Here is a 9,209-nt window from a genome sequence, read left to right as displayed (position 1 = left end):
CTTTTGCAGAAGCTGTGGGGATGTCGAGGAAGAAGAGACTATAGAACATCTTTTAGAACTTGTCCGATTTAGCGAATGGGACCATTCGCAAGCTTTTGGGCTTTTTAAAGCTATCTGGATAATTCAATGGTTGGACGTAGAACCACGGCTTCTCTGGTTGAATTACAAGCTGTTATTACGCTGTTATAAGTTATTAGGGTCCATACGCCAAACCGTACATATTTGCTGACTTTTGCAATAAGGGGTTTAAATGAATGGTATTTGAGATTCGAAAACGAATTTGATATCCAATTTTAAGGAAAATGACAATATGGGGTTCATATGAAATGTACTTGAGATATATGAGAATAGAGCACGATGCTGATATATTTTCGGGGCTAAGTGTGTGTGGGTTAACCGCAATCCCTAAAATACCCTTAAATCGGCCATATTTTCCGACCATGTCAATGTGGGTCTCGAATGAAAGGTATTGGAGAATTGATACCCACTTTGGGGCCAATTTTCTGTGGGGGTAGCCGTTGCTCAAAATACCCGACAAAAAGAAATTATTTATTGACCATCGCAATATGGGGCTCAAATAAAGGTATTTGGGAGTAAAACACGAATTTGATATCCATATGTGGGACCATGTATTTGGGGCACCGCCCCTTCCCCAAAACATCCCCCAAAGGGTAAAAAATTACCCACCATGCCAATATGTGGCTCAAATGAAAGGTATTTGAGATTAGAAAACGAATTCGATAACCATTTTTGGCCCAGGTGTTTGGGGGACGCCTATAAACTCTCCTTAAAGCAATGGCAATATGGAGTTTAAATAAATGGTATTTGAGAGAAAAGCACTGGGGGACCCTGAAACACCCCCTAAATTGGACATTATGACAATATCGGGCTGAAATGAAGTATTTTAAGAATGGAGTACATCTAACATCCAAACTTAGATGACATTAAAACCGCCGAGCGAATTCGTAATACAATAAAGATCAAATGGGATACAGATAAAGGCACTTATATTGTTATATTGTTACTCAAGCGATATGCATATACTATTTTCGTAGCATCTAATTTAATTAAAAGATCTTTAATTGACGAAAATAAATATTCAAAGGATAATTTTGTTCCATATAAAGTAAAAGAAGGCGCAGCGGAGCGGGCCTAGTTCAGCTGATAGATATAGATATACAATAGATAGTTTTTCTGTCGAGAATCACTTATCAAGGCAAAGTGCGTAGATAAGTGGAATAACTTTTGCAGTAAAATACAAAAAAACAAGTAAAAAGGCGTTAAGTTCTGCCGGGCCGTACTTTGGATACCCACCACCTCGGGTATATATGTAAACCACCTTTCATCAAAATTCGGTGAAAATTTCATACCTTATGACCCATATCAGTTATTTCAAAACATGTTCCGATTTGGACCAAATACTAATAAGTACAGTAGCTATAACTAAAAATTAACCGATCTGAACCATATACGACACGGATGTTGAAAAGCCTAACATAAGTTACTATGTAAAATTTCAGTGAAATCGGATTATAAATGCGCTTTTTATGGGGCAAAGACTTTAAATCGAGAGATCGGTCTACATGGCAGCTATATTCAAATCTGGATCGATCTGGGCAAAATTGAAGAAGGACGTCGAAGAGCCTAACTAAACTCACTGTCCCAAATTTCAGCGACATCGGACAATAAATGCGTCTTTTATGGGCCCAAAACCTTAAATCAAGAAATCGGTCTATATAGCAGCTATATCCAAATCTGAACCGATCTTGGGCAAGTTGAAAAAAGATATCAAGGGGCCTAACGCATCTCATTGTCCCAAATTTCAGCAAAATCGGGTAATAAATGTGGCTTTTATGGGCCTAACACCATAAATCGAAGGATCGGTCTATATGGCAGCTATATCCAAATCTGAACCGATCTGACCCAAATTGACGAAGAATGTCGAAGGGCCTAACACAACTCACTGTCCCGAATTTCAGCGGAATCGGATATAAAATGTGGCTTTTATGGCCCTTAGACCCTAAATCGGAGGGTGGGTCTATATGGCAGCTATATCCAAATCTGGACCGATCTGAGCCAAATTAATGAAGAATGTCGAAGGGCCTACCAAAACTCACTTTTTCAAATTTTAGCAAAATCGGATATTAAATGTGGCTTTTATGGGCCTAAGACCCTAAATCGGCGGATCGGTCTATATGGGGGTGTACGAGAGTTTCTGAGTGAAACGATTTCATTTAAGGTATTTTCATAAAAGTTTATTCACAGAATACTACACATATCTTTAAACAACTGTTCTTATTATTTTTATAACAACAAGAGGTTATTTAGTAATTTTAACATTAAAGAAAAAAGACGAATGACAAGACACAAATTAATGTTTCGCTGTAGCGATCTGCTTTGCTTGAGGCTTAGTTGACAACAACTCTCTCTTGTATAAATGTAAGTTACAGGGTTTTGTTAAGTGAGAGCAAAGTTAATGTTACTTAAAAATACTGTAAGAAAGAGACAATTATATTAAGGCAAGTATCAGTGATGAGATTAAAGTTATAAAATAAAAAACGCTAAAATAGGTTTAAAGTAAAAAAAGCCAATACATTCTCCCCCACTAAGAACATTAGTTCTTAAACCGTACTTCAAGTATTTCTTTCTTCCAAAGCATTTAAAGTGACTGATGATGCATCGTTGGATGGGAGAAAACAAATTTTTGCAATTGGACGCTTTATGAATTTTCCATTGCAATACAAGGTCACAACTCGACAGTGCCCGTCAGAGCCAGGATGTATTTCTTCTACTCGAGCCAATGGCCAATGTCCTGGGGTACTGCGTTCATGAAGTAGCAGTACAATATCACCGATTTGGGCCTCTCGTTTTAGGCAATTCCATTTTGGTCTTGACTGCAATCGGCAAAGATACTCTTGGGACCAGCGTTGCCAAAAATGTTGCTTAAGTTTCTCAATCTGTTTCCAATGTGTTAGCCGATTGATGTTTGAGTCTAGCAAGTCGTCTTCTGGTATACAAGTTGTAGGCTCGCCAACTAAGAAATGGGCCGGTGTCAAAACGCTGAAGTCTGAGGGATCAGTTGAGAGCGGGCAAAGAGGCCTGGAATTTAAACAGCTTTCGACTTGGCACAATAGGGTTGAAAGTTCCTCGTATGTGAGAGTCCGGTCTTTCATAATACGACGAAGATGATGCTTCGTAGACTTCACACCCGCTTCCCATAGACCACCAAAATGAGGGGAAGCAGGAGGTATAAAATGCCATTGGGTACCACTGTTGTTGAGGCCTTCTACCAAATGTTCAGGTAATGAAGCTTTGGATCTATGGTACAAAATCTGTAGTTCTTTGGACGCTCCGATGAATGTTGTGCCACAATCCGAGTACAAATCAGTACAAGGTCCTCGGCGAGAAGTGAACCTCTTAAATGCAGCCAGAAAATCATCAGTGGTTAAGCTAGAAACAACCTCAAGATGAACAGCTTTGGTACACATGCAAACGAATAAGCATATGTACCCTTTGGTTGTGGTGCTTCGTCTGAGTGTATTTTGCTTCATATTTATAGGGCCAGCATAGTCTAGACCACTATGTTTGAAGGGCCTTGCAGGATTGAGTCGCACTTGTGGTAGATTTCCCATGATTTGAGTAGCGGCTTTAGCAGAATATTTGAAACAAGTCACGCAGTTTCGCTTCACAGATTTTGCTAAGTTCCGTGCTGAAAGGATCCAGTAGTGAGTCATGACGTATGATTGCATCAGCTGCACTCCACCATGTAATGTTTTAGAATGAGCTTCTGCAAATATAAGGTAGGAAATAGGATCAGTTTTTGTTAATAAAATAGGGTGTTTTTTTCCAAACGATAAATCTGCGTGCTTAATTCTTCCTCCAACTCGAAGAACGCCTTCATCATCCAAGAATGGTTGCAGTTTTAGTACTCGGCTGTTGCATGCTAAAGGAAGTTTGTTTTGAAGGCAAGTTATGTCATATTTGAAGGAAATGCGTTGGCAAATCTTGACTAACCGCAATCTTGAACTTTTCAATTCTGTTGTCTGGAGACAACCAATCAGTTTATGATGTTTTTGAATGGAATCTTTTGAGATAGACGCTTTCAAATTGTTGTAAAATCGAAGAATATACGCAGTTACCCGTTGCAGTCTGTTGAATGATGAGTATTTTGAAAAGTAGTCCGGATAATCCGACGTCTTCAGCTTGGTGGCTGTACTCGTGGTGAATGAATAGATGATTGGTTTACTCGCAGCCGGATGCACGGTATTTCTGAGCTTACAAACAGGCCAGGCAGTTGAGTCTTCATGTAGCCAGTGTGGCCCATGCCACCAAATGGTATGAGTTTTTAAATCCTCTGGTAATAAGCCTCTGGTTGCGCAGTCTGCTGGATTGTCAGATGAAGATACATATCGCCACTCAGAAATATTTGTCAAGCGTTGTATTTGAGAAACCCGTTTTGCCTCATATACTGGGAGCTGAGAAGATTGTGTTTTGATCCAGTTCAGCACCGTGGTACTATCCGACCACAACATCACATTATCTACTTTGAGCCCAATGCATGATTTTACCCTGGTGACCAACCTTGCACACAAAACAGCGGCACACAACTCAAGTTTTGGTATGGTTTGTACTTTCAGAGGGGCTACTTTTGTTTTTGATTGTATTAGACTTACGTGTACTTTTCCATCTTCCTTCACAACTCTTATGTAGACAACTGCGGCAAAAGCTAGCTTGGACGCGTCACAGAATGCATGAAGATCAGTAGAGGATGTCGATTTGCTTTTAAACCATCTAGGCAGCGATAACTTCTCAATGTCCTTTAATGCAGTTCGATATTTAGACCACTCATTGTGCAAATTCGCTGGCAAAGGATCTGTCCAATCCAAACCTTCTCGCCATAGAGTTTGAAACATGATTTTCGCCATTATGGTTGTAGGGGCCAACCAGCCAAGTGGATCAAATAATCTTGCAGAATCTGAAAGTACAACACTTTTCGTAATTTTATCAGAAAAAGTATAATTGACTTTAAAATAAAAATTGTCACTTTTGGGGTCCCAAGATAAGCCCAAGGCTTTAACCATTTCATGATTTTGAAGCGGGAAGCTATTGGCTGTAGTCTGAAACTCGGAAGGAATCGTACTTAATAGTTCGGTAGAATTTGAGCTCCACTTCCTAAGGGTAAAACCAGATTTCGCCAACAAGAGGACAAGCTCATGCGCCAATTTAATTGCTTCCGTAACGCTGTCACATCCAGATATAACATCGTCCACGTATGTATCCGATTCTATCACTTTACACGCTAAAGGAAATTCTGATCTGCCATCTTCTGCTATTTGTTTCAAAACTCTTATTGCCAAAAACGGAGCGGAGGTCGTACCATAAGTTACTGTTTTCAATTTGTAAATATTCAGGTCATTGGTGTTGGGGTCACGCCATAGAATACACTGGTACAGCTGATGGTCGTTGCATACATTTATCTGCCTAAACATTTTTTCCAAGTCGGCTGTAAACGAAATTTTAAAACGTCGCCATCGAATGATAATAGTGGGCAGGTCGTTTTGCAGTGGGGGTCCACTAGCGAGTTCATCATTCAGAGATGGCTGTGGTGGAACTCTGCTGCTACCATCGAAAACGACTCTTAATTTAGTAGTGGTACTGCTTTCGCGCAAAACACCATGGTGAGGCAAGAAGTATATATTCGGTGGTAAATCTTGAGGATATCGTCCCACCTTTTCCATATGGCCCAAATGTTCGTACTCAGACATAAAGGCTTTGTAAGCTGTCGCAAATTGAGGTCGATATTTAAAAGAAGATTCAAGCTGTTTCAGTCTTTTTAGGGCAACATAGTCTGTATTTTGGAATATCGGAGCAGTCTCACCTTTTAACAAACTTCTAAATGGCAAGTGAACTTCATATCGGCCCTCACTCGTTCGAATATATGTTGTTGCAAAATATGATTCACAAGCTTCTTCCTCTAGCGATAAATTTTTTGTTTCTGCCAACTCTTCTTGTTCCCAGAATAAACGCAGCTGATTCTCGAGATTGCAGCTATTTACATTCAGGGTCGTTTTTGGGTATGGTTTGCCTATAGGGCCTGAAACTAGCCACCCGAACACACTTTCCTGCAATAAGACACTGTTTGGAAACTTTATACAATTTTGTTTTAAGATCTCACCATAAACATCACTTCCCAACAAAACATCTATCTTAGATGGCATGTAAAAAGTTGGATCGGATAACTGATATGAATTCAAATCCGGCAGATCACATTTTCTCACATCTATTGGTTTATAATTTGTTATTCTAGGCAAAATAAAAGCACTCACGGTTAAATTGTAATTCTTATTATAATTGGACACCAGCTTCAGCTCGACCATATGTTTGATTGATGTTTTAGATGTTGCTCCAATTCCATCTATCGTTGTTTTTTCAATTCTCTTTTGATTCAAATTTAATAGTTGACATAACTCTCTGTTTACAAATGAGGCTTGAGAGCCGGGATCAACCAATGCTTTAGCATAGCAAACACCGTGGGGGTGTTTAATGAGAATCTTAGCTGTAGCTAGCAGAACTTGGGACTGTTGATTCGCTGCAAGCGATGATAGGTGCGAGTTGATATGTGATGTTGGTTGTGTATGGCTTAATGCTGTAGCATTCATATTTTCTACTGCAGTAGACAGCGCGGTTGTTGTTTGATCTTGAACGATGTCTGTTGCGTAAGCAGCGTGAAGAATGGTGTGGTGAGTTTGATGGCAGAGTTGGCAGCGAGCTGCAATTTTACATTGCCTAAAGTAATGACCTGGGTTCAGGCAGTTCGTACAAACGTTGTTTTGAGATACGATTGATTTCTTTTCTGTTGGCGACAGCGATAAGAACTTGAAGCATTTGTATAGTGGGTGACGACGTTGGCAGCATACACAGGTGCTCGTACTTACGGCTGCGTTATGCATGTGCAGAGATCGTTTAAATGGTTTTTGTTGTGGACAGCGACTAACAGAGATCTGCCTTTCTGGTCGGTTATTTGATTCCTCTACAGACTCCAATGTTCTAAATGTAGTTTCCAAAAACTTGAACAAATCGTTCATTACAGGAAGTTCAGTGCTACTAATGGATTGTTCCCATTCTTTACGGGTCTGTTTGTCCATTTTCTGTGTCATAAGATATATAAGGATCGGATCCCATGTATCAATGTCTATATCGAGCGACCTTAACAGTGATAGAGACGATCGTGTTGAATCAAGCAGTTCTTTTATACTAGAAAACGAACCATTAGACTGTGGAATTGAAAATAACTTGTTTAAGATTTGTTCAATAAGTTTTCTTTTGTTTTGGTATCTTGATTTAAGTGCTTCCCATGCAGCAATGTAGTTTCTATCAGAAGCTGGGTATTGGTTTATAATATCTAAAGGGGAATCTTTACAAGACCCTTTTAAATAAAAATACTTTTGTATATCAGTCAATGAGTGGTTGTTGTGTACCAACGAAGTGAACATGTCGCAGTAGGGTATCCACTCGAGGTACTCTCCTGTGAAGGTTGGTAATTCAATTTTTGGAAGTTTGGCACATGATGATGTTGATGAGTTACTATAGTTGTTGTTGGAAGATATGAAGGTACTTGCCATATGATGATGCGACATTGTAGGCTCTTCGGCTAGATCTAATAGTTTTGATTTAAACGTAATGTAGGTATCAAAGAAAACTTCATAGAAGTCATTTGCTAGATATGGCACATCTTTTTCATTAATGGTGTTTTCCAATGCCAAAGCACAAATTTGCTCATGATCTTCCTTAAAACTTTTATAAATTGTTTCGACTTCTTCTAGAACGCATTTCATATAGCCCTTTGTTATTTCTTTTTCGGGTTTATTGTTGAAACGTTTTGCTAACCTTTGCAAATGGCTGTGTGATTTGTGTTGAACTGCTATTATCGACGATAAATTCTCCATTTTCTAGATGCGATGAATAGGGCAAAAGGTAATTGGAATAAATTGTTAATTATTTTAGCGGATTAAAGATGAACCTGTAAGCTCAGAAAATACCATGCAAAGGTGTATGAAGTTGGGAAAATTTTTAAATTCCAGATATAAAAACACTGATTTAGTTGTAACCACGTAGATGGAGTATATTACACAACTTTGTGTTGGCTTTAATTATTTTTTTTGATTGTTGTAGCGGGAAAGTCGTCCCGGGTTTCGGCACCAATTTAATGTACGAGAGTTTCTGAGTGAAACGATTTCATTTAAGGTATTTTCATAAAAGTTTATTCACAGAATACTACACATATCTTTAAACAACTGTTCTTATTATTTTTATAACAACAAGAGGTTATTTAGTAATTTTAACATTAAAGAAAAAAGACGAATGACAAGACACAAATTAATGTTTCGCTGTAGCGATCTGCTTTGCTTGAGGCTTAGTTGACAACAACTCTCTCTTGTATAAATGTAAGTTACAGGGTTTTGTTAAGTGAGAGCAAAGTTAATGTTACTTAAAAATACTGTAAGAAAGAGACAATTATATTAAGGCAAGTATCAGTGATGAGATTAAAGTTATAAAATAAAAAACGCTAAAATAGGTTTAAAGTAAAAAAAGCCAATACAGGGGGCTATATGAAGATATAGTCCGATATAGCCCATCTTCGAACTTTACCTGCTTATGGACAAAAAAATAATCTGTGCAAAATTTCAGCTCAATATCTCAATTTTTAAAGACTGTAGCGTGATTTCAACAGACAGACGGACAGACGGACGGACATGCCTAGATCGTCTTAGATTTTTACGCTGATCAAGAATATATATACTTTATAGGGTCGGAAATGGATATTTCGATGTGTTGCAAACGGAATGACAAAATGAATATACCCCCATCCTTCGGTGGTGGGTATAAAAAACAAGTAAAAGCGTGCTAAGTTCGGCCGGGTCGAATCTTATATACCCTCCACCATGGATCGCATATATCGAGTTCTTTTCCCGGCATCTCTTCTTAGGCAAAAAAAGGATATAAGAAAAGATTTGCTCTGCTATTAGAGCGATATCAAGATATGGTCCGGTTTGGACCACAATTAAATTATATGTTGGAGACCTGTGTAAAATGTCAGCCAATTCGAATAAGAATTGCGCCCTTTGTGGGCTCAAGAAGTTAAATAGAGAGATCGATTTATATGGGAGCTATATCAGGCTATAAACCGATTCAGACCATAATAAACACGT

General features: G+C 38.6%; 2 protein-coding genes across 2 annotated transcripts; both read right to left on the bottom strand.

Annotated features, from left to right (window-relative positions):
* Positions 1–2,633: 2,633 nt before the first annotated feature.
* Positions 2,634–3,632, bottom strand: LOC131996148 (uncharacterized). Its single transcript, XM_059365600.1, has one exon. It carries the CDS (start codon positions 3,630–3,632, stop codon positions 2,634–2,636), a length of 999 nt encoding a protein of 332 aa, XP_059221583.1.
* Positions 3,633–3,663: 31 nt separating this feature from the next.
* Positions 3,664–7,946, bottom strand: LOC131996147 (uncharacterized). Its single transcript, XM_059365598.1, has 2 exons — positions 4,674–7,946; positions 3,664–3,787 (listed from the first exon to the last, which is right to left on the bottom strand). Exons 1-2 carry the CDS (start codon positions 7,944–7,946, stop codon positions 3,749–3,751), a joined length of 3,312 nt encoding a protein of 1,103 aa, XP_059221581.1. The 3' UTR covers positions 3,664–3,748.
* Between the last annotated feature and the right edge of the window lie 1,263 nt (positions 7,947–9,209).

This window comes from Stomoxys calcitrans, chromosome 3 (genome assembly GCF_963082655.1).
Source record: "Stomoxys calcitrans chromosome 3, idStoCalc2.1, whole genome shotgun sequence".
Lineage (NCBI taxonomy): Eukaryota > Metazoa > Arthropoda > Insecta > Diptera > Muscidae > Stomoxys > Stomoxys calcitrans.
This window is presented reverse-complemented; position numbering and strand designations above follow the sequence as displayed.